Genomic DNA, 25,500 nt, shown 5'->3' on the forward strand with positions numbered 1-25,500 from the left:
TGATTGACTATAAAAACATTAGTTCTCTATTTGAATTAATTTTTATTTAATTATTCCTTATCTGTACTATAAAAAACAACAGAAAAGCAGCCATAAGTGACGCTTGTAGACCCCAAAGTTCAAAAGAGCCAACACGTTTATTCCGTGTTGTTTACTCAGACTAGTTTCAATATATATTATAATTTTTTTATTAAAAATTTAATGACCGAGGACGTAAAGCTGGCAATCCATGAGAATCAAGGAATTGGCGTGCAGCACGTGTCATCTCTATCTGATCGTTAGTTCGTCCACATGCAACCATTGTCCATTGTGCTTCCAATTGTAACTGTAAATTGAAGAAAAAAAATTGTAAATTCAAATATTCAAATTTATTTTTATACAACTGTGTAAAAAAAAGTCGTCTTAAAATTGTCGTTTATTTAAGATTTTAAACGTGACACAAACCAAAACTGTTTCAAGACTCTTTTAAGGCAAAAAAAAAAAAATTAATTAAAAAAAAAAAAAAGAACCAAATTTTAAAAATCTGCTCTTTGAATTTTTTTTTTAGCATCTTAAAAGTCTTCATGAAAAAAAAGATAAGACTGGATATCATCCCAGATTATACTCAGTGATATCTGTGATAAAAAAAAATTTCAGATAATAGCTCAAAATTTCCAGATTATACTGGGTGATATCTGGATTATATTCATTGTAATCTATATTATACTCATTGTAATCTAGATTATATTCATTGTAATCTAGATTATACTGAGTATAATCTAGATTATACTCAGTATAATCTGGAATGATATCCAGTGTCATTTTAAACAAATAACAATTTTAAGACGATTTTTTATTTACACGTGCAGTTAGTATAATAAATGATCAGGAATATGAACCGACCTTTGGGCGTTTATGAGGTCTGAGAAGCAATGAACTGATACTTGGATTGTCATAAACGTCAAATGTGATAGCCCTCTTGGCGGTGGACTTCCTCTGGATTAAGTCTTGGGGAGTCTGGAAAGGATAGACACACTAGCTACAGCCGGCAAGTTTTAAGAGTTGTAAATGTGATAGTTATAACAATATATTTTTTATAATAAAGTTTTCAAATTTCATACATAGACATTTCTGTATATGTATGTATTTATTTACATTTATATATATATATATATATATATATATATATATATATATATATATATATATATATTTCTTTTTTGTTGCAAAAAAAATATATATATATTTACACAGAAAAAAAAGACCGGAAGTAAGATTATTTAAATTTGAGTTTTTTCATTTTTTTTTTTTACTTCAAGTAAAATAGACAGAAAAAAGAATTTTAAAAATAGTAGTTTTTGTAAAATTGTTTGCTGCGATGACTAGGCGAGCCTCTGTATTTGGTATGGGTGCAAATTCTTAGAAAATATCTTGCCGAGGCCGCTGCGGCTACTGAGCCGTTGCTCAATAATATCTTTGGGGGTGCTCGTACATTTGCGATCTTTGAAAGAGCGTCTTGACGAGGTAGGTCAGGTTTACAGGTAAAGGTGGGAATTACAATCAAGGTACTTTGGTACGCTAGGCCAGGCCTGTATCTTTTTTTTTTTTTTTTTTTTTACAAAGGAATTATTCGCTTTGAGTAAGTGCAGACATGCGGCAACCCAACGTAACGGAAAAAAAAAAAAAAAAAAAACACTTTTAAAAAATATATAAATATTAAAATAATTAATAAAAAAAAAAAACAATAAAACGTTATTACTAATTTTAAATACATCATTTAATAAAGCTTGATAATTTATGCCATGATTGTTAAATAATTTGAAGTGATGTATTTATTTAAATAATAATAATAATAATAAATTAAGTATTAAGACAAAAATAAATAAGTCCGATATCTTAAACCGAATAATTACCGAATTAGTTTAAATTAATTTTAATAAATTAAATCTCGCGCCTCTATAAATATAATTAACAGAAAAACTAATTGATAACTAAATTTTTTTTAACATGTTTTAATACTAATTAATAAATTCTGGGAATAATCTCGGGGGATTTTTTTCGTTTTCATACATAAATATATATACATAAGCACGATAGAAAAAAAAATCTTTGGAGGAAGGGGGATAGGATTTATTCGCGTAACGGAATAATGTACGTGCGTAACAAATAATTTTTTTTTTTTCGTATATATTAAATTAGTTCAAAAACCCTCGTATTAAGTAAATGCTTTATATTAGAGCACAAGAGCTTGTGGTTGATGATGTTAAATTTAGAAAAAAAAAAAAAAAAAAAAAAAAAGAAGAAGAGTATATTAGTAAATTTAACGAAGAAAAAACTATAGAGAAAATGTTAAAACATTAGAAAAGAAACACAAAAGTTATGAAATAGTTAATAATAATGAAAGAAAATAAGTAAGGCCGGCTAGCGTGTCTACAGGCGGTTGGTGCGAGAGTAAAACCAGGATAAGGCAGGTTGACTTTGGATTTGACTTTGGGATTGGTGCTCTACCTTCAACGGACTCGGTCCTGCCGCTAAAAAGCTGTCTTCTAGGGCCATTGACGCAGGTGAAAATAACACTGAAGTATCTAAGCTCTTGCTCTGTAAATAAAAATAAAAATATTTTAATTTTATTTTTTATGTAAGGTAAAGTACCCAGTAGTTGAACAAGTTTCAAAGTAAAATTATTAGATCTAATTATTAGTTGAAATTAGTGATTTTGATGAAAATATATATAATGGTTCCGTTTTTATAAGTGTTCAAGTACTAGGTACTTTACTTACGAATTATATTATAAATTCTATAAAAAATAAAATAAAACTAACCGGCGTCTCAACAGCAAAATTCATATCCGAGTGGTCTTGCGTGCTACTGGCCCAAGCTTGACACAAAGCTTTACGTGCACGTTTTCCACCCGGTGCGCTGTTTTCTTTTCCACGTCGTCGACCAGTACCGTATCCAGAGTCTTGAAGCATGCTGCTACTGGCCAGACTTTCACGATCTGTTTCCTGGCGAATTATTTCTGTTAATGCATCAAGACGACTAGGCGTTGCCGGTAACTGAGTTGTAGCTCCACTTCGTCGTTCTATCTCAGCAAGAGCGTCTTTAAAAGGCGTTGGAGTACGTGGTGTGTTTCCATCTTCTTGATTTCGGCGTAAGCCTGAAGGCTGTGGTGTTGTAAGTGTACCAGGACTGCCTTTGGGAGTACTAGCACGTGGCCAAGAAGTTTCTGGACTAGCCAAGCTGTTAAGAAACTGCGAAGGACTGAACGGAAGCTGTTTAATAGGCGTCGATGGAGCAGTATTAACTTGCGATGATGATTGCTGATTTAATAAATAATCAACCGACTGATTTCCACTGTCATTTATCGTTTCAATACGCACCGTACTGTATTGTGGTTGACGACGTCGCCGTAAAATAGGCGGAGGACTTGTTTTACGGTCATCTTCATCTTCAAAATCAGGCATAGGTACTAAACGTATGTCAGATGTTCCAGAACCACTTGCCTCTGTGCCCATATCTAAATTGAAATACTTTGAAAAGGGTGAGGGTTCACGTTTCATTCTAGCCTCTAGCCTTAATAGAGATGAATCCTCAATAGATATTACATTCTGATGATAAAGTGTCGGTTGATGAGATTGTTGTTGCACTTGTGAATGATGATGTGTTTGTCCCCAACCACTAGACCAATCTAGTGAACTCATATCAAGGCTTTGGGATGTTATTGTCGCCGTCCGGCTATTTTCGTCTTTGAATAAATTATCTGGACACGATGATTCATCATGCATAACTCGTGGTTCCTTTTTAATGTTCATAGAATTTTCTATTGTTTTTCTTCTGCCACGACCTGAATAAAATAAAATATTTAAATAAGTAAAAATTTATTGTTTTTATATATTTATATATTTTAGACACATAATTAAGAAATTACCTTGTATTTCGTAAACTACTGACATTTTCAAAGATTTAAACTCACCCCGACATTACACTCATCGAGACCTTTCATTTGAGTACCCACATCAATTTTTCATATATTTATATATATTATATATATATGTATATATGAAAAATATATCAAAAATGCATGTGGGTACTCAAATGAAAGTTCTTGTTGAGTGTAACATCAGGATAAGCTTATATCTTTAAAAAGATCAATAGTTACGAAAGTACAGTGCAATTTAACAAAAGTCATTATTTAATAAAGCAAAATTTTATTTATTTATAGTTCACAAGTCACGGTAGTCACATAGTGACTATAAACTTGATAGTTAAAAGTTAATAATCATTTTTTACCTCTTGTTCCAGTAACTTTTCCTTCCTCTGCCTCATACTTTCGTCGCATTGTACTATTCCAGTGATTTTTAATAGCATTGTCAGTTCGACCAGGCAATAGTTTAGCTATTTTGGCCCACTGATTACCAACACGCCGGTGTGCTTCAACAATTATTTTATCTTCAGCATCAGTCCATGCTGTCTTCTTGATACCTGGATTTAAATGGTTGTGCCATCTTTCTCTGCATTGCTTTCCTATTCTACCTTTCAGATGTCTTGCAATAAGTGTCCATTTTTTCGGGCCATAACGTTCCACAAGTTCCACAACTTTCTCGTCCTCCTGAAGGCATTCAAAGAAAAAAAAAAGTTTTAAATTAAATACACTTTAAATTAAGTGGATCATCTTGATACTCTTTAAAAATTTTTTTGCGAACTGCATTTCGACCTTATATATGTCTCACAATAAAATAAGAAAAGAAAAAAGAAGTTATAAAATACCGGTGCAGACAGAATTCCATACCAGTATCCAGCTTTAGTGTCAGTGTAAGTTAAAATTTCGCAGAATATTCTTTCAATACGACTGCTTAAAGCCTCAAGGTAAGGCAATGCAGGGCAGGGCAACTACTTGACAAAGAAAAATAAAATAAAAAAGAGAAAAGAAAACCAAGTTACATGGATATAAACGAGCATCTCTGAAGGCATCTTAGCAGCAGAATGGAGAGCGAGCGGGCAACCAAAGCAGGAGTGTTAGGCCCCACGCAAACATCAACAGTGTAATACGTATGCCCTTGACTGTTGCTGAGTGCATTGGCACCGAAGCAACTCCAATGCAGAACTAACAATACTGTATTCAACATATTTTGCTATAGTCTGAATAATATTTTAAAGAAAAGGAAGAAATTTACCAATAATGATAAGATTTATTTTATCCTTTTAATTAAGACTGATTTTAATAATACTTTTTAGATTTTTTTCAGTTAATCAGCTATTCAGCTGAGTAAAAGCAACAATTTTTTCTCCAATTTTTATTTAATATTTTTAGCAATTTTAATATTACTTTCTTGTTTTAAATTATATGCAGAGGAGACAAGTAGTTATTCTATAGAATAAATGATAAATGACACGTTTGAACAAAAAAATGTTAATGATGTAAACAGGGTCAAAGATGAGTGACTCTATGGTTTCTAATCATCTCAAAATTCTTTTAGGCTAACACCATGAATATCAACTCAATGAATGATTCTTTAAAATGATTGCGCAACCAGGAAAGACGCTAGAGACTATTGTAAATAATAAGCACGTCCACGTGTATTCAAAAGAGACCCGCGAATTCTTGCCCTGTATCCTTCTCTTTACAATCGGAAAATTTTCAAACAAAAAACCGGTTCTGCTGGTATACCGTCGAAACATCTCATTATAGCTAAAGTCCGACTAAAGTGAATCTATTTGAAAAAAAAAAAAAAAAAAAAAAAAAAAAAAAAATTAGAAGATTAAAGCCCTTACCAAAATATTAATGTATATAAAATTAAAAAAATATTCTTTATTATTGTACAACTTGAGGACGTGAGCATCAAGAACTTCGTCTCGCTATTGTAATGTAAAACTTGAAACTAATTTTTGCATTTTTGCAGAGTAAGTTTAATATTATTTTTTTTTAATTTTTTTTTTTTTTTGGCAATCATATTTTGAGTTAATATGGATAATTTTTTTACCTCTTTAGTCCATGGGCCTTTAACGAGCTCTGGATTAACAACTTTAGCCCAACGCTGCTGGCATTGAACGTCACTTCTTTCTTTGAAATGTGAAGCAATATCGTCCCATCTGATACCTTTGCCCAGTTTTTCTGAATTGCTTACTAACTGTTTTAGTAAGGCATCCTACATACAAAAAAATAATAATTATTTATCTATTATTAAATTTTATTAATTGTGAATTATTTTATTTTTTGAGATAAGTTTCATCATATAATAAATACATTTTTTATTTTTATTCATCTATACTATTAAGAGGATAAGAAAAATATTTAGTTCATCTTTATTTTAAATTGGAGAGAGAAAAAAACAAATGTTCTAGTTATTTATTAGAATTCATTAAATAAATTTGATACAAAAGTTTTTCATTTTTTTTTCAAGATTATCAAAAATTCCCAGAAATCAGGATAAAATTATGTGAAGTAAATTCAGAGTTTACATAAAATAAAAGCACGTGGGATAGAGGGCCGCTAACTTTCCCATGAGAAACCTCATACATTGAATTGTACTCTATAGTTTTGATCGCGCGTGCTAGTGAGAAAAAAGGACAGGTAACAACAGGATCATCCCTAACTATTCTTTTGATTCATTGTTAGGTCGTCAGAGATTGTAATATAAGCCGTCAAAATTATTGTCATTATATTGAAGTTACATACAAGTTCAAACTGGCCCATAATTTAGGTTTGTATCAAACTAATGTTCCGTATTTATCAAAATATTATTAATAAAAAAAAAAGTTTAATTAACAACAAAATAATAAAATCAAACTTTACCTCTTCCTTGGTCCAACGACCTTTGTTAATATGTTTTCCTTGCGCATTATTTGTACTCGTTGTCGTCGATGCCGTCGACGAAGATGTCGGATTTACAGAATGTGAATTTGAGTAAGAAGCGATTTGGTAATCATTTTCAGATTCATCTCCACTACTCGAATCGTAGCCTGATCTCGAGCTGAAATAAAAAAAAAATTACCATTATAATATTAAAAACAAAAAAAAATAAATGATCTAAAAACTTAAAAAATAAGTAAATAAAAATCGTTATTTCCTAGTTAAAAATGCACGCTTCGGTAAACATCCTTCCTGTTAATCGTTACAATTTTTTTTTTGTAATCGGATCATACGAGCTTCTTTAATTTTTTGTCTTTTTAGTCTACTTCTCGCCTGACATTATTTTTCTTGACTGGTTTCATTCTAGCCCTAAAAATCCCCGGATACAACAACCACATCCTGTCCAGAAGTTCACTCACAAACGTATGTAACCTTACAGTTTAATTAATTTCCTGTCTACTAATGCAGACTATACCTCGTCAACTTCCTTCCCGGTTCCTTTACTCTATCACTTCCTAAATAAAATTATCCAAGTGTCACTTACTAAATTACCATCTTTAAGGCTTATTTCAGTTTATCATCTATCTAATGTGTTTCAGTCAGTGAACACCTTCCTGAATAGCTTTGTTCTACACCAAAATTCATTCACAAAAACTGTTACACATAAATCTATATAAACTTTAATCTTTTTATTACATAACTATTTAAATATTTGCCGAGAAAAAAAAACAATTTTTATGTCAATAAAGAACACACTAATGGACATACATATTAAAGTATCATATCAATGATATACAGCAACTCTGTTTGATTAAGAACAATAAATATAAATATCTTCATAGTGCTTAATAGAACTTAATTTATTGCTTGAGAATATTTTTCTGGATTTTATTATTTAAAGATATAAATAACTTCAATCATTCATGCGCATTTTCTCACAATAGTTTTCTTAAAATTACTAAATTTTTTATTCTTAATTCACTTCAGGTTCCCCTATAATAATAAACAATTGCATTCATACAGATACAATCATTTAATCTCATTATTCTACTAACTTTCAAACATACATATAAATTATTCTTTTAATGATGAATTACAATTTAAATATTTGATCAATCTTCAGCCTAAAACGATTCTTAATATTTTTTTTCTCTTAAATATTTACTTACTAAACAAGCGAAACAATTACATAACAAATGATATAATAAAACATACATTGCTTCAATTAAAAAGATAAAATCGTCCAAGTTATCCTCAATCAATAATTTAACCTGAGAAATTTATGACGCAATACATATGTGTATACAAATAGTAAAAAACGAGTTTTATAATGTACATGTAGTATCATTAATATTCACATTACAACAGTAAATTTATATCCTCGACATGATGGGATAATTATAAATAAATGCATTATGTTAAAATAAATTTTATCCATAAAAAATAATTTTTTTTATGAATTATTTAATTATAGAATTTCGAATAATATCAAAAAAAAAAATAGATATGATAACACATTGTGTATCTTTATATTTTCGGCTCTTCGTCTATTTTTATTACTTATCGAACCATCTGTGAAAGAGCTCGCACGCTCACGGGAGCATATGCTTATGGCATGTGCACTTTCAGTGTCCCATAGTCATTATTATTAGCCTCCCCCAAATGAGACAAGGCTAGCGAGAAACGAAAGAAATACTAGGGGTTGTACTGCCAGGCACAGCTGTCTGTGCAGGGGGCGAGACAAGTATTATGAGCGTTATTTCGCTAACTTGTAAGTCTATGTGTACACCACAACGATTCCAAATGCATATGTATATATATCCTGAGCAAGGAGTCGGTATGTGTATAAAATTCATATTGATTGGCAAAAACCACTCGGTTCTTATCTTCTGTCCCCTAGTAACACAAACTCCTTTTTATTTTAAATATAAAGTAGTGATTTTTATTTTTAATTCACTCTTTATCTAGTTATAAAAATATATTTCAATTATTCGGCATACAGAAAAATGTTATGCATATATCTGTCTTATTAAAGTAATTTTTTTCAGTGAAATTTAAATTTATTTAAATAGTCATTCTAACGGCCAGTATATCCTTGAATTATAAAAGCTTGATAATGTCGCTATTCATCTTGATTACTATATTACACTATCTGATGTAATGATTTAATTAAATTGAAATGATATTTAAAAATATGGTTTGTGATATTTCTTTTTGTAAAATCCGACTTTGAATTTAGAGGAGCTAAATTAAATAATTTTCAAGTTAACAATGGTAATGTTAGTTTATTACTGGTGTACGCTGATAATTTGTTACAGAACAGACATAGACTCCTGATATCGATGGTAAGACATTTTATGAGCAGGTGCGTGACTCGACAGCTGTCTTTGACTCTTTCTTTCTCTTTCTTTTGCTCTTTTTCTTACATTACTTGCTCTTTCTATGTTGAAGGCAATAGTCGATCATCAATCGTAAGTTATGTTTCAAGACATGTTATGTGGCAGCTGGTTGCGCTTATTGCGTCTATTTTATGGTAGTATTATGTTAAAGATAAAGAACGTAAGTGTGCGCAAAGCGACTCAATGGAGGTACACGATAAGTTACCCGCATCCTTAAAAAACAGTGACTTATCATTTGTTTTTTATTTGCATAGCAATAATAATGATAAGTCTTCTAGATTCTAGATGTAATGCCTGAGATTTTGGAGATTAGTTCCTGCGATTGTCATACTTATGAATATAATAGCTATACCTGGCCCTTTAAATTTAACTTTGAGGAATCTCGGGTTCTGACGGTCAGCTGAGCTTTTTCTTTTCTTTCTTATTCGTCTTCACCTTCCATTCGTATCTTTTTTTAAAATCAACATGCCTTAATTATTCTATACTCTTCTGAACTATAACTTTGGTCCTTTAAATTTGTCACATTAATAATTTAGTAGGTATATGCATTTAGTCAATATAAGTTACGACCAATTATTAACATAAACATGAGGATCGTGAGAGCTAAAAATAATGAATTAGAGAATTAATTAGCAACGTAATGTTTCTATTAATAAAACGATATAATCAGCATGAGACCCTTAAAGTCTTGGTATCTAACTTGACTGGCATCTGCAGGGTACGGTACCGTCTGCTTGAGACTCCCCTCTATTTGCCAGAAAACCATGTCTTGTACCCATAGAGAAAGAGTGAGAGTCAGTTGTAAAATTTTGTCCCCTTTTTACTTTTTTGTACCCTCCTTTTTACTTCCTTCCATTCCCTTCCGTTTCGCGCCTTCTTAAGCGCTTCTCATGTACACGTACATGTACTTTCGGTGTAACAATAAACCCTATGAGACTATAGTCATATACAACGCAACAGCAGCCCCTTACGCCATCTTTTCTCTCTTAATTTTACAATACATTTGTACGTATGTAAAGATGTGGATGAATGTAGATGTGTAGTCAGTGGTGTGTCATGCCTCTCATGTACACCCTTATATTGATCGACACGTATAATCACCGAGTATTACCCGTTCTCGTTGAAAACGAGTCTCTGTAAAAAATATGAAAATATAAATTTTTATTTAAAATAATTTTTGCCTTTCGATTAACGTTGTTAATAATATTAATTATTGTTTGCTGTAGTAAGTTAAAACACAAAGTATTAATATCGACACGTACGTAGGGAGGATCAGGGTTGAACCCCTTATAGGACATCTGGTCACCACCTGCCTTGATGCCTTACTTCATTCCTCTTTCTTTTATTTTTCTCCCTTTAACTTGTCCAGTAAAAAAGTTCCAAGATCACCGGTATTAAAATACACCGATGCCAACATGATTTCAAGTCCCATGAGTCGTGTTTTAAATGCATCACGCGTACAAGAGCATCGACCTATAATGTATTAAGTTATGTGTATTATTACAATACAACCTCAATCACCCGTGTTCTCTATAAACTATGTCAGAGAATACGATAATAATAAAAAATAAAATAAACTTAGAAGGGTGCTAAACTCCGAATGCTTCCGAGGATTTCCGAGAGGGTTTTCGAAACCTCCATCATCCCCTTTTAACTTTTTTCTACACCTTATGTTGCCATCATCCCCACTTGTGTGCACTTTTGCCCTTTTACTTTGTGTTCGTTCCCATGACAAGTGTGTAAGATCCTATTTTCCGTGTGAATCTTTAATTCTGCCGTGGGAATATTCTATACTGCAAATAAATACTCACAACTGTTTATTCTGATGACCATGCACGTGTTATTTTAACCACGCCTCTAGTCATTTTTACTCATCGAACTCATCTAATTCCCGCGTAGATGTATATAATATATCCTGTGTTATTATAGCAGGACGATAAGGTATGCCGGAAAATTAAAAAAAATATCCGCTTCTAAACGTCATCCAGGGAGCAGATGTACTCGATCACATTTATGGATGTACTTTCAATGGGATTGAAATTTCGGAGAAAAATTATTTAGAAACTTTTCCCAAGATATGCAACGCATCAATCTGTGAATATCTCCATTAACTTTGAAGACTTTTTTCCGGCTAGATTCCGTCAGGGTGGTTTAGAGTCAAAAATAAATCTGAAAAATTTTAGAAATTAATTCGTGCTAAAATTCCTTCTGTCATCTTGTATACATAATTTCGTATACATAATTTCATCTGTTATCTTGTATACATAATTTCGCAAAAGTATGTTAATTTTAAATTTAAATTAATTAACAGTGGTTCAGTTGGCAGTGTGACTTTTAAAAAATTTCACTCGAGTGCTAACTCTTTAGAAAAAATTTTTTAAAATCAATACCTCAGTATTAACCATCGTGAATTTGCTTTTAAATTTTGACAGATGATCGAGAGAGAACGAAAAAAAAAGTTTGTTGCCAAACCGGATTGACGATACGCTTCCTTGAGATTCTTTTGAGAGAAGATACTAAGAAAGAACTCTAAAGTTTTCCAGTAAGAAAAATTTAGGGCCTGAAAGAAATGAATGAAGTAAGACTCACTTTACTTGAAGACAAAATAAAGATTTCGAAGATTCACTATTTTAAAAATAATCTTTAAGCCAGCCTCTGTCCATATATCTTCTCCATTTTGTACTTCATGGTATTCTTGACATAGTAATTTTTTTTGTTGAAGGACAGTTTTTTGAAATGTTTCGAATGACCTCCAAGACAAATATCTTCAAACGGCATGATTATAATTTCAAATGATAAATGGAGTGCTGAATGGGTTGATATAAAAAAAAAAAAAAAAAAAAACTGGCTCTCTGATAACACCGCATCCTCTAGTATCAGTTTCTTTCTTCCGATTGAAGTAAATTAGTACTCAAGCAATTAATATAAACAAATTAATACCAAAAAATTGTTACTATTTTTTTTAGGTAGATGTTAACAATAGTAGTTCAAATTACAAATAATTTGGAGTAAGTTTTTCAAGTTTCTTCAATGTGGCTTAATATAATTTTTAAAATTATACTTTTAACAGTCGATCTCCTCTTTGGCTCGCATCGCACTCACTGTAAGAAACGGTACTATCCTTATGGCACTCGTGACTGTGAGTCATGAGTCAAAGAAAATTTTCTTGTCTAAAGAATTGATCAAATTAATCGAATTATTTTTTTTTTTAATTCAAGTGAACCTATTCATTTGTTAATCTATCAAAATTAATTCCAATGTTTTATTATCATGATAGATATTGGATATTCTTTTGTCAAAAAACTAGAATTTATTTTAAACGATTCTTCAAGAAATTTTTTTTTCTCAGTGCAGTTTTATATTTTTCTTTTAAACAAATTAGAATTTCGAAAAAAAAAAAAAAAAACGCTCTGCTACAAATTAAATAATAAAAAGTCTATTACGTAGCAGAGTGGTTTTTAAAAATTCTTCTTTGCCTAGGAAAAAAACATAAAACTGTAATCGTAGAGACCGACTGTTAAATAAATTGACTGAAAAAAAATATATAAATTTAATTTAGTAATGCAAAACTTAAAATTTATCCTTGCGCTTAAAACAGTGATCTGTGGGAATATAATACACTTATTCATGCCTGAGTAGATAAGGCTGTAGACATACGCAGACGTAGATACATTTACACACACAATGTTACTGAATAAAACATGAGTATTTATTATTTTTACCAACTTTTCCAAGCTGTAATAAATCAGTTAATAATTTTAACATTTATAAAATTATTAAACTATGAAAATTTTTTAATATACTCTAACTCTATGCAGTTATATTTAGCTAGAAGAGATATCATAAAATTAGAGCATTTAAAAATGCAGTTTATAAAAGTACAGAAATTTTTTTCCTGTATATTTAATTTAATTACAAAGGACGTATTCATTAATTAATATCTTCTCTGTTATATTTATTTTTTCCTAAAAAAAAATTTCTTACTATCAAAACGTAATCGTAAATAATTTAACGTTCCTGCTAACAGATAAAAACATTATAAAATGACATATGGCCGACATTTGAATACCGCCTATTTAAATTCTGCAATAAAATTATATCAATTATAAAATTCTAAGTATTTAACATTATTAAATCTAAACACTTAAATGATAAAAAAAAAAAAAAAAAAAAAAGAAAGTAGAAGAAAAAAACTTACGCTTCGGTGGGAGGTGGAGAATAAAATGTCGAGTGATAAGTAGCAATATCGACTGATTTTGCTGGTACAAGCAGTTCGGGTAGTCGCTGCATTATTTAACAAAATAGTGTTAAAATAACACTTTTAAAAATAAATACACTAATAAAGTTGAATTATCCAAAAGCTCGGTATTTGTAGTTTGCAGTATATTTACACGATATCCATGACAAAAATAATAACGTTAAAACACTTGTTTAAAAACAAGTACATTCAACAATTGTATAACTTGTATTCATTGTTAATTTATCTCTTCATAAATTTCACTGTCGATACACTTTATTTTTAAAACTGCAAAATAGTTATAATTATAATAATTACTGTTATAATAAAATAAAAAAAAAAAAGTAAAATAATAACGACGATAAACTACTGAATTGTAGTGTAAAATATTTTACATAAGTGACAACAATAAAGTGACGGTATCGATCGTTGGCCCCGTCAGCGTCTGAAACGGTCTTTTAATACGCGTTTGCGTATTATCTTTGTTCAGTACACTGAGTTTGCGCACTAATCAACTCTTTATTTTTTAATAAACTCAACAATAAATTTTGTTATTGTTTAAATTGATAAATGTTTTAAAAATTTAATAAATATAAATTGAAATAGAACAAAATAAAAATTAACTATAAAAGCCACCACATTAATTTACTGGGAGCCTCCATATTGATGTATTTTGGAGGGAATTTTTCGAGGGCTAAATTATTATCGAATCCACACCCGTACAGTGGCAGCCGCTTGCCCGTTCTCGACTAATAAAGTTTTACAGCGACAGCACCGTTCGAGGTATTGAGTTTTCACCGTTTTCATGACCGATGAGGGCAGCACCAGTAGAGCGCTACATTATGTTGCTGTTTTATTTGAGATCTCGACTCTAATGGAGACTGTACAGTGAGTATTATAGTATTATAGCGGGTACGGGTAAAAAGACCATACCAGAGTTTTATTATAAGGTTTTGTTCGTAGTGGGGATCACGACATCCCCGGGGCCAGAGCACACACCGCAGTGAGACTCGACCAACCGCGGCGTTGAGAGAACTGAGAGAGAGTAACAAAGAAAAATGACAACCACACTCTAGACAACGGACCGGTATCAACATGAATGGTCAAAGTGGATGAAAGAAGACACGAATATTTAAATATTTCAAAGTAAACTCGAGATATCAACACGGAGAACAGAGATATATATAACGATGCTTTAAACTTTGTCGAAAATGCCCGAAACTCAACGAAGTTCTGGAGGGATACTTTCCGCGCAATGCGTCGAGGCCGAGTAAGTAGAAGTGAAGAAGGTATATATATAATGTCCAAGTATGTGTTTACAAGCTAAGGGCTACCTATATAATACATAAAAAATAAAACATAGAAAACCAGAGCGCAGGGAATTTGTATTATGTATGTATACCATTGGAAGATTGACGAATGGTATTTGCAAGTGCGCCATGTGCTGACTTGAACTCACTTCTTCACCCCATGCTATCTGCCAGCAAATTGTTCAATTTTTAGCTATTATACCCTACTGGGTATCTATTATACATGCCTTGGTCTTAAGTATTATGTTTTATGTAATATATGTAATTTAATTTAATGATCCGTTGATTAAAATAAAAATAATGAACAAGAATACATGAGAAGCTGATTTTCAGAAGGGTATCTTTTCATATTTTAAAAAAGCAGTTTTTTGAACTTTTAAATATTTATTACTTCGAGAATTATAAAGATTCCTAAATGAAAATCGAATTGTAGCTTCATAACCGATAGCAATTTATAGCAAAATTAAAAAAGTTCGATAAAAATATTTAAAATTGAAGATAACCAGTTTTTTATCTTGATTAATCAAAAATGAAAAGATACCCTTTTGAAAATCAGCTCCTGGCACTATTTCGTCAATTCTTCTAACTTTGTGTAGTATGCTTCAATATTTAAACTATCAATAAAATGTTTAATTCATGTAATTTAAGGTTCAGGTTAATAACAAAAAAAATTTTAATTTTAAAACATGTTTTGTTCATGTATAAGATATAATTTAAAAAAAACGCTTCGCTCTTCGATAGATAATTTAAGTGAAAATTTATTTTTTGAAAATTTTCATTTATTTATGTATAAAATAGTTTTTGAGATTCCATTTGTTGTACAAGTATCACAGAGATACTTTCCTTTGACCAATAGAGGGTGAGAGAGAAAAAAGTGTAAACTCTACGTAAGCAAAAATTATTTCAATCAATTGAACAAATTCTTGAGCTAAGAACATATATTCTTGAAAATTTTCAAGAACATAAATTCTTGTATCAAGAAAATTTTAAGGAAGACAAAAGTTATTTTAGAGCAAGAAGAAATTTTCTTGGCTTAAGAAACTTTGACTTCATTCAAGAAATTTTCAATCTTTCTTATAAATTTTTTGAGCCAAGAAAATTTACCCTTCAGTCAAGAATTTTTTTTTTTGTATTAATTAAGTAACCCTATTATTGGTCCTTTGGGATTGTTGAGCTGTTGGGATTAAATAAAGACAATAAATAGATAAGAATAAAAACTATGAAGCTGCATTGGTCTAAAACAGATGGAAAACAACCGTGCTATTATTAAAGTACTATTTTTAGATGAAATTAGTAGAAAAAAATTGGTCTCCAAGGGTTTTTAGTCTCACTTGCGAAATAATATACTTTTAATGTAAATTATTCAAATTAGCTTGATTTTTTTGGAGTTTGTTTATTTTTATTTCTAAGCTATGATCATAGCAGTGCTTTTTTTTTAATTTTTCATGTACTAGCCCCTTACACGACGTTTCAGTCGAATAGTTGACACTGCCAAGTATTTATTTATAATCATATAAATTCTTCGTTAACGTTTAAGTTAATAATATGTTGTTTTAGTTTATTATTTTGTTTTATGAGTTAATTTTTATAAAAAAATTTTGTACAGGATTTAATAAAACACAATGTGAATAAAAACTGTATAAAAGATAAATTATAAATTCATTAAGGGCAAAGAAGTAAAGTAAGTACATATGTACATACGCGTACCCTGTTTATGACTCAAGAACTTGAAGCAGATGTCCCATTTTACAAGCAATTATTGAGGCTAAATGAAACCACCAAGTTTAATTGCATACATAGATATTTATATATTAATTATTTTTTATTACAATATATATACTGAAAAAAAAAAAAATTCTTGACTGAAGAGTCAATTTTCTTAGCTCAAGAAAATATTAAGAAAAATTAAAAATTTCTTGAGCGAAGAAAATTTATTCTTGCTCCAAAAAAATTTTTATTTTCTTTAAAATTTTCTTTTTAAAATATCTATTATAAGAATATTATAGATAAAATATCTTAGTTTATCTAAAATTCGTCATCTATGTAAATAAAAATAAAAAGTTAAGCGGAAGAACAAGTTATAAATTTGTAGGGGATTTTACCGATCATTAATATTTAAACGTTATTTAACCAGCTTACAAAATAAACTCATTATTTAACGTAGTTTACTATAATCTCAAGAAAAAATTAACAGAGAATAGACGGAATCTTTCGGGGAAGAGACGCGTGTCGACGAAAGCCGCTGCCCGGGTATGCTTACATTATATTATACGAAACAGTAAAAAGAATAAAGGTAGGCGTTAATGTTAAGAGCAAAAGAGACTGACAACTGTGTGGAATTTCTGTATGCCGTTACAAACGCCACACGAAAAATAAAGACGACTTTAGTGTATTGTATCGAAAAATAAGTACTTGTGGTTTTCATTTTAAAAATTTTTTTTTTTTTAACTAATTTCAATAAAAATTTATTCAATTTTTAGATTAAAAATAAATTGAATACTCCAAAGTGAAGATATAAAGCTACAAAGATTTATTATTTACTTATTAAAAATACATCCATAAATTACGTGAAATAAAATTAATTTTCAACGATAAATTGAAACAAATAATTTTATAAGTATAGTAAAAAATTTTAATGGTAATTTTTTTCTCGTTTAAATTATATTTATTGTATCTCGCCCTTAAAGAAGCTATATCCCCACTCGAGATTTCATTTTAAAGCTCTATAGAGTGCTAGATTGTCATTCCATGTAAAACTGCATTCTGCAGCTGGTAGCTCATTGACTGACAAGTACCATCTCAAGCTCATAATCGTTATCATATCACGAGTATCTAGTGGTACATACAATAACATAACACGAAAACTCGGGGTCCATTTATTCACACACATAATACATAATATACATGTATAAGCGGGAGCCAACTTAATATAACAGCTTGTCCTTCCGTCCTGCTCTCGGTTGCTATGCGGGATCGGGCCCTGACGTCACTATTTGTATCTCACAAGGGGCAATTTAATATTAATAAGTTGAGAAACGTTAGATTGACGAGTTAATAAACGCAAATTTTATACCACTGTCATTTAACACCACATTTCAATCAATTTCAAACATAATTGCTTTCTAACAAATTAAAATTTTTGGAGTATTGTCAAATCAAATTTATAATTGATATGAACACTACAATCTAATTAATTAACTTTACAAATTTCAGAAGAAAACTTTTCCATTTTTGATTTATTTATTGGAAGCATTGTAATAGGAAGATCCAGGTCCAATTCTTGGCTTGGTATCATCTCTGTATTTCTTCAAAGATGATATTTGCTTTCAATAAGTAAAAAAAATGCATGATTAAATTTATTTAAATAATTTATTAAAAAAGAAAGGGTTTTTTCTAAAACTTGTGAAGCTATACGAAAATAAAAAAAATTATTATTTGAAGAAATAATTTTCTTAATTGACAAAAATATTTAGAAATTTTCTCGATATTCAAGAACATTTCTTTGTACTTCAAACCAACAGTCTTCCGGAAAATTTTTTTAATTCAAATAATTACACAGAAAAAAAAATTCTTGCACCAAGAAAATTTTAAAGAAGACAAAAGTTTTTTTTGGAGCAAAAAGAAATTTTCTCCGCTCAAGAAACTTTGACTTCATTCAAGAAATTTTTAATCTTCCCTAATATTTTCTTGAGCAAAGAAAATTTACACGCCAGTCAAGAATTTTTTTTTTTTTTAGCGTAGTGATGGGGTTTGCTTCTACTGAAAAAATTTCAATTTGTTAGAAATAGTAAAATCACTAATTCAACAATTTAAAAAATATAAAAAATGGTCACTTTAGCCATTAAAATAATAATTAATAATAAAATCATCTTACATAGTCGATCTTATTTCTGATACCCAAATTTCAGCAAAAAATAATAACAATGACAATCTGTATTTAGCAAATAATAATAAAAAATTTGGACATCTTATATGCGTGAGATTTAAGATAGATAGGGTTGCCCTGGCTCTGATATTCTTGTTGAGGAAAGTTGAACCATCTTTGGGTTATTCTATACGTCCTGATGCTACTTTTTGCCGGGACATCAGATACATACACTGAAAAATAAGCCAGGTTTTTCGAAAACATAATAATTAAATAAGTATTCACTCTTTGTAAGGACATAAATTATATAAACACAGTAATATATAATCTTAAATTTTTTTAGCTGGTTTATCCCTTAGTGATGCAAGATGGCTCCAAATAAAAGAATGAACCAGACAGAAATTTCTTTGGTAAAGTTTACTTATGTATACCCAGACATTCACAGCATTTGTGTGACACAGCTGCTCGGATATGCACGCGCCATCCTTATCCTGCGCTATTTTCCAAGGTTTTTCAGCGTCAACTCCCTCTCTTTTATACTTATTTAGAATGAATGAATGATGATGCGAGATGTACCCGACAGACTACCAAAGTACAGTCAGAGCCAACCGATGCATCCATCAATACCATCCAGAACGGAGTATCCAAGTAAATAGTTTAAGATATGATGTTTTCTATATAATATGGAAATGGAAGGAACTGAAGTGAAGGCTGGTGTGCATTCATCGCATGCCACGTGCCTTGCCACCTGTTTCATCTAGGCGTTCAATACAACGCCGAGCAAGAGAAACGACGTGAAAAAAAAAAAAAAAAAAAAAAATTTTAATAGCCGGTACACCCGTACAATATGTCGGTATCGAGAGCTACCTGGAGATACTTAACACGGCTAAATACTTTACTGTCACTTTCCATTTTATTTTAATAATATATTTAAATAAAAAAAATTTTTTTCTTAATTTAAGAAGAACATTTTTGGAGTTTAAAACTACTTGTAGCTTGAAAAAATAATTTTTAATCACAAACTCATATAATTTTAACTCATTAATTGTTAAATATTCATGAAAATTAAGTTAGCCGACACTCAAAAATTTATCATACTAAAGTTAGCTGTCACTTGACAATTTTTTAATTTTTTTTAACAAATAAATTATGAGGGTGAATTCATCAAACAGCTAATTTTTGAGAATTTTTAGATTAATTTTAATTTAATGGCTGTAAAAAAAAATCTAAAAAATTGCATAGAAAAAACTTGTAAAAATTTCCATTTGCATTTTTTTATACTATTTCTTCTGTAACATATAAATTATTAAAAAATTATTAGATATCTGCTAAAATCAAACTCATCATAAATTTACTCCAAAAAATTATTTTTAAAAAATTGCATTTTTAGTTTTTTAAAATTTATAAATGTCAATTTTTTTTATAAATTTTTTTTGCCATAATTTGTTTGTTACAAAAATTCTTAAAATTATGAATTATCTGCTAAGTTAATTTTTATAAGTCAGCCGACAGTTTTAATTTTTTAATTTTTTTTTTCAATAATTAAATTAAAACAAAAAAACCTTTTTTAAAAATTGCACTTACAGTTTTTCAAGTTTTTTACAAGTGAAATTTTTTTTTATTTTGTTTTAATTAATTTTCATCAAAAATTTTTGATTTTTTTATTAATTAAAAATTAGAACTGAAAAAGTATTTTTAAAAAATTCCATTTATAATTTTTAAAATTTTCTACATGAGAAAATTTTTGTTTTAATTTTTTTTAAATTATTTTTAAACAAAATAAATTATAAAAATTTTTAAATATCAGCTGATTTAATTTTCATAAATGTTGACTCACTATTTTTAGCGTAAATTTAAAAAATACTAACATTCTTAAAACTTACTTGAATAAAGACGGGTTCGCAGAATTGATTGCTAGAAAATTATGTGATCTGGCCATTACTCGGTATAATTTCAATTGCGCATTATTGCTCACTTGGTAAAAATAAATGGATATATTCTGTAATTGTTGCAGTTTAACAATTCAAAAATTTTAATTTAAAATCATTTCGAACACTTTAAAATTTATTTTCCTGACTAACTGACTTCTTTCATAATAAAATCATAAATTATGAATATTATTGACACTAAAAGACAACAATGTAACATACACATTAATAATTCGTTCACACATAAGTAACTTATGCAGTGTCAACATACATGCACATATGTCAGATGTAATTTATGACATAAATTGATAATTAGTTCCACCATTTATAGTTATTGCGCAGTTTTATTTAAAATTAAAAACAAAAAAATTTGTTCTAAAAAATTGCATTTTTAATTTATTAACATTTCTACAAGTCTATTTTTTTAATAATTTTTTTTTTTGCTATAATTTACTTGTTAACAAAAACTAAAACAATTGTGAAGTGACAGCTAAAGCTAAATTTAATGACATTAAAGTTAGCAGCCACTTGATAATTTTTTAAAATTTCTAAATGTCATTTTTTTTTTCTCATTTATTTTTGCCATAATTTATTTGTTAAAAAATTATAAAAATTAATAAATACCTGCTAAATTGATTCTCATCTAAATTTAATGTCTTTTAATGTCATAAAAAAATATTTTTTAATAAAAATTAATTTTGTTTTGTAATTTTACTGAAAATGATTCATTTTTATTTTCTTACTAAATTTTTATTGTACAATCTTAAGTTAGGTTAAGTGATTCCCGCCAAAAGCTCCTCTAACAAATCTATGTAAAGATGTCAAGTGCTGTTTAAAACTTAGAAATTATTTAAAAAAAATAGTACATTAATTTAAAATTTTTTAATTAATAAATTTTTGTGAAATATTATAATTTATTTAGTCAAACAACAAGAACAATGAGATTTCGTTGTAAAATGATAGATGCGGTAGCGATGCGAGATTTTACAAGTAATTATAACCTATTTTATATGAAAAAAAAAATATATGAAAATTAATTTAGCTGATATTTGATAATTTAAAAAATTTTTGTAACAAATAAATTATGACAAGAAAAAAATTATTAAAAAAATTGACATGTGAAAATTTAAAAAAATCAAAAATGCAATTTTTTAAAAATAATTTTTCGGAATAAATTTTTTTGTTAAATAAAATTAAAAAAATTGTCAAGCGACAGCTAACTTTAATGTCATAATAAATATTAATATTTATTAATTTATTAATAATGATTTTATTTTACATGTTTAGATATTGTAACAGCTATCTCAAAAACTTCGAAACATTGTGTACTTGAATTGACCAATGATCAAATATGTTTCACTGTTCTTGATGACAGTGGTCGTGCACCAACAGTCTGGGTTGAATTATCGCGGTATCACTTTTTTAACGAATATTTGATGGTGGGTATTGGCGAGAATAACAACAAAATTTTGTTTGATTTTGATGCTCAAATGCTGGCTAAAAGCTTGATGTCACTAAAAGCAACAGCCAGAAGCGTCAAGATGAAACTTACAAACAAACAACATCCCTGTTTGACATTAGAAATTGAATTACCTTCACTTACGACGGATTCTTGGCAGTGTATTCACGATGTACCGATTAAAGTCTTGCCGAGAAATGAGTGGAATGTTTATCAACCACCAACTATACCCGATTTTCACGTAAGATTTAATTTGTTGTATTTTTTTAATTCAAATAAGAATATTTAATGCCAATTTATTTATTTATTTTAATTTCATAACATAATTAATTGTTTTTTTCTTTGAATTAAAAATATTTCTGTGAATAAAACAATTAATATTTGAATTTATAATTTTTTTAATAATACTGAAGTTTTAGCGGTCAACTGTCAATTTTAAAAATTTTTTTAAAAAATTAATTATAATAAAAAAATGCTTCTAAAAATTTTCACTTGTAATTTTTATTAATTTTTACATGTGAAACTTTTTAATTAATTTTTTTTTTAATAATTTAATTGCTATAAAATTCAAAAAAAAAAAATTTAATATCTGTCAACTTCAGTGTTATTTTTTTTATTGTATTTTGAAAAGCTAGTAAAAATAAAATAATTAGAAATTTTTAATTGTCCACATCAATACGAAGTTGTAACCATAGTAAAAATAAAAAATTTAACAATAAATACTATTTTCAGATTTCGATAGACTTACCACAACTAAAGTATATAAGAAGTTTTGTTGAAAGGATGAAAAACATGTCGCCTCACTTGAGATTAATAGTAAATAATGACGGATTACTTGTATTAAAAGTAGAAACAGATGCTGCTAGTGTTGCGACACATTTTCAAAATCTTCAAGTATGGAAAGCAGATGAATCAGAAAGAGATAACGTTTCAGCAGCGGTTGACATCAGACGTTTTTTTACAATCCATACTTGGGACGCTATTCATCCTGATTCAGTTAAATGTAACATTATTAATGAGAGGCTTGTATACATACACATTAACTTAGACGATAATATAAAAATCCATCATTTTATACCAGCAGTAGCGATTGATTAATCTAACTTAAAAATGTTGATAAATAATGTATTAGTTTTAGAAAAAAAAATTATTTATTTTTATAAGAAATATTAATTGAATAAACTTGAAGACGTGTGTTACAAATTAGTGATTATTATTAATTGTAAGCTAAACTGAAACTTCTTTCATTTTCTTGTCTAAAATTTTGATGCATCTGATCAATTTGTTGGATTCTTTGCGCAATAATTGAAGTTCTTTGATCAATCCACTGAAGACTGTTCATGTGTGCATTTAAAATTTTACCAATCTGAACAATCGGATCGCTCGAATCCTGAGCCCGATTAGCTTCATTGAGATGTTCTATAATTTCTTTGAGGTCTTCAGACATTTGTTTCAACTGAGTGTCTAATTTTTCCGAAAGTCTGTAAGTGTATTCTCGTTCTGGATCAGACACTGAAATATTAGCAAGTTCTTTTTCAAGAGGAACTAAACAGTCTTGTAATTCTTTTTGTTGTCCGACGACATAATCAAGCTCATGCTCCAATTGTTGTTGTTCAAGTTTAACTTTTTCGACTTGTTGATTTAACGTGACTATTTTTTCGCCATTAGCAATAAGTAATTTATCCCAAGCGTTAATTTGCGTTGCTTGATTCATAAAAACTTTTTCTTGTTCCTCAAGTTCTAAAGTCCATTTATTAATTGATTCTTCTAGCTGACAGAAATTAATAGCGCCTAGTTGACCGCTGCTTGACGAGGCACTGACGGTTGTAGTTGTTCCTAGTGTAGTTTGTGTTGTACCAGTTGTTTGGGTCGTATTTGGAGCCACGGCGGCAGCAGTGGTGGTTTTATTCAATGAGAATCCTCCAGAAGTTGCTGCAGTTGTCGCGCCGCCGAGATTGAAGCCTGTGGTAGCTGCTGAGGTTGTTCCGGGCAATGAGAATCCGCTCAAAGATGAAGTAGTACTTGGTGCAGCTGAACCCAATGATAGTTGAGCTGATGTAGCAGCAGGTAAGCTAGTTGTTGCTGTTAAATTAAAGCCTGTTGTAGCACTTGAACCCAAGGTCAATTTATTTGACAAAGAAACGTTTGTTGCTGGTGTAGGTGTAGATGTTGAGAGAGATCCAAACCCTGGTGCTAAACTGGAACTTGTCGTGCCAGTACCAGTTAAACTAAATCCAGTAGTTGCTGGAGTTGATACTGGTGCTCCAAATGACAAACTCGGTGTTGCTGGATTGGCTGCTGAAGGTCCGAGTGTAAATCCTGGAGCTGTTGATTTTGGAAGCCCGAAACTCGGTGCTGGTGTTGATGCAGTACTGCTAGTAGCAGACGCAGCAGCGGTACTGACTGAAAACCCGCCAGTTCCAGGCATACGGATAGTTGACCCACCTAAACTCAACGGGGTACTTGTCGTCATTCCAAATTGAGAACTTACATTTGAAGTTGCTGCAGGAGGATTGAATGTAGGCACTGAGGATGGAATCATTGACGGCTGGGTCATCTGAGTTCCTGGATTTGAGCCAAATGTCAAGGTTGTGGTAATACCAGAACCAAAAGTAGGTTTTTCTTGAGGTTGCGTTGCCGTCAACGGCTGTTGTAATGTCCTTCCTGCATCTCCAGCTCCGAAAAATGTACTAGCAGCTAAAAAAAAAGTTTTGTTACAAAAATTACACTCAAGTTGATAGACTTAAAAAATATTCTTAAAATTTGATGGAATTTAAATTATTATAAAAAAGAATTCACATGTGACAATTAATAAAAATTATAAGTGAAAATTTTTCGAAGCATTTTTTTTATCGTAATTGATTTTATGAGACTGAAGTTAGCAGACACTTGACAATCTTTTGATTTTGCTTGAAAAATAAACTAGCCATAGAAAATTTTTTAATAAAAATCTCATTTATAATTTTTTAAAGCTTCTAAAGATGAAATTTTTCATTAAAATTTTCTTGCTATAAGTTGTTTGTTAAAAAAATTCTAAAAATGATCAGATGTCTCTCAATTTCAGTATCATTTGATTTGTGATAAAAATTTTTAAAATTCACAGCTGACGACTAACTTCAGTATTATTTTACATAAATAATTTTTTTTTATTTATTTTATTAAAAAAAGTATTTATTTACCTGGTGCATTGGGTGGATTTTTCATTGGATCGAAATATGAGCTCATAGTTAAAATGTTGTGATATTGTTGCGTATAACCTCAATAATTGGAAAAATTTCTAAATTAACTATAGAAAAGAAAAATATTCAGTTTTAATTACTAAAATATTAAGAATAAATATGAGTTATTATTTTAAAGTGTCAGGTGAATTAATTGCACTGAAATTTATTAAAAATTAAATTTATTTACCTTGATTTTTAATACCGCGCAATTCAGAAGTTTGGTTCACTCGTCACTGAAGCATAGATAGCATA

At 29.5% G+C, this 25,500-nt stretch overlaps 3 protein-coding genes across 8 annotated transcripts; 1 reads left to right on the plus strand and 2 right to left on the minus strand.

The window, feature by feature from the left end:
• Nucleotides 1-22: 22 nt before the first annotated feature.
• Nucleotides 23-21,319, minus strand: Myb (proto-oncogene like protein Myb). 4 transcript variants are annotated; one of them, XM_074260128.1, is made up of 9 exons: nucleotides 21,193-21,319; nucleotides 20,524-20,554; nucleotides 6,773-6,950; nucleotides 5,961-6,125; nucleotides 4,270-4,588; nucleotides 2,802-3,823; nucleotides 2,488-2,577; nucleotides 883-996; nucleotides 23-325 (listed from the first exon to the last, which is right to left on the minus strand). In XM_074260128.1, exons 1-9 carry the CDS (start codon nucleotides 21,209-21,211, stop codon nucleotides 191-193), a joined length of 2,073 nt encoding a protein of 690 aa, XP_074116229.1. In that variant the 5' UTR covers nucleotides 21,212-21,319; the 3' UTR covers nucleotides 23-190. The 4 variants fall into 4 exon arrangements, with proteins under 4 accessions (XP_074116229.1, XP_074116228.1, XP_074116227.1 ...); XM_074260127.1 differs by lacking the exon at nucleotides 21,193-21,319 and having other exon boundaries at nucleotides 20,524-20,866; XM_074260126.1 differs by lacking the exons at nucleotides 20,524-20,554; nucleotides 21,193-21,319 and adding an exon at nucleotides 13,427-13,678.
• Nucleotides 14,212-23,233, plus strand: Hus1-like (Hus1-like checkpoint clamp component). 3 transcript variants are annotated; one of them, XM_074260141.1, is made up of 5 exons: nucleotides 14,212-14,353; nucleotides 14,429-14,735; nucleotides 18,984-19,288; nucleotides 21,856-22,268; nucleotides 22,760-23,233. In XM_074260141.1, the coding sequence occupies exons 3-5, from the start codon at nucleotides 19,198-19,200 to the stop codon at nucleotides 23,123-23,125; spliced, it is 870 nt and encodes a 289-aa protein (XP_074116242.1). In that variant the 5' UTR covers nucleotides 14,212-14,353; nucleotides 14,429-14,735; nucleotides 18,984-19,197; the 3' UTR covers nucleotides 23,126-23,233. The 3 variants fall into 3 exon arrangements, with proteins under 3 accessions (XP_074116242.1, XP_074116244.1, XP_074116245.1); XM_074260143.1 differs by having other exon boundaries at nucleotides 14,220-14,353; nucleotides 14,416-14,735; XM_074260144.1 differs by lacking the exons at nucleotides 14,212-14,353; nucleotides 14,429-14,735; nucleotides 18,984-19,288 and adding an exon at nucleotides 21,367-21,558.
• Nup62 (nucleoporin 62) lies at nucleotides 23,156-25,487 on the minus strand. Its single transcript, XM_074260133.1, has 3 exons — nucleotides 25,436-25,487; nucleotides 25,207-25,313; nucleotides 23,156-24,724 (listed from the first exon to the last, which is right to left on the minus strand). The coding sequence occupies exons 2-3, from the start codon at nucleotides 25,250-25,252 to the stop codon at nucleotides 23,244-23,246; spliced, it is 1,527 nt and encodes a 508-aa protein (XP_074116234.1). The 5' UTR covers nucleotides 25,253-25,313; nucleotides 25,436-25,487; the 3' UTR covers nucleotides 23,156-23,243.
• Between the last annotated feature and the right edge of the window lie 13 nt (nucleotides 25,488-25,500).

This window comes from Cotesia typhae, unplaced genomic scaffold (assembly GCF_013202065.1).
Source record: "Cotesia typhae breed Kobodo isofemale line unplaced genomic scaffold, CoteBio_Ctyphae contig_22, whole genome shotgun sequence".
In the NCBI taxonomy this organism is placed as follows: domain Eukaryota; kingdom Metazoa; phylum Arthropoda; class Insecta; order Hymenoptera; family Braconidae; genus Cotesia; species Cotesia typhae.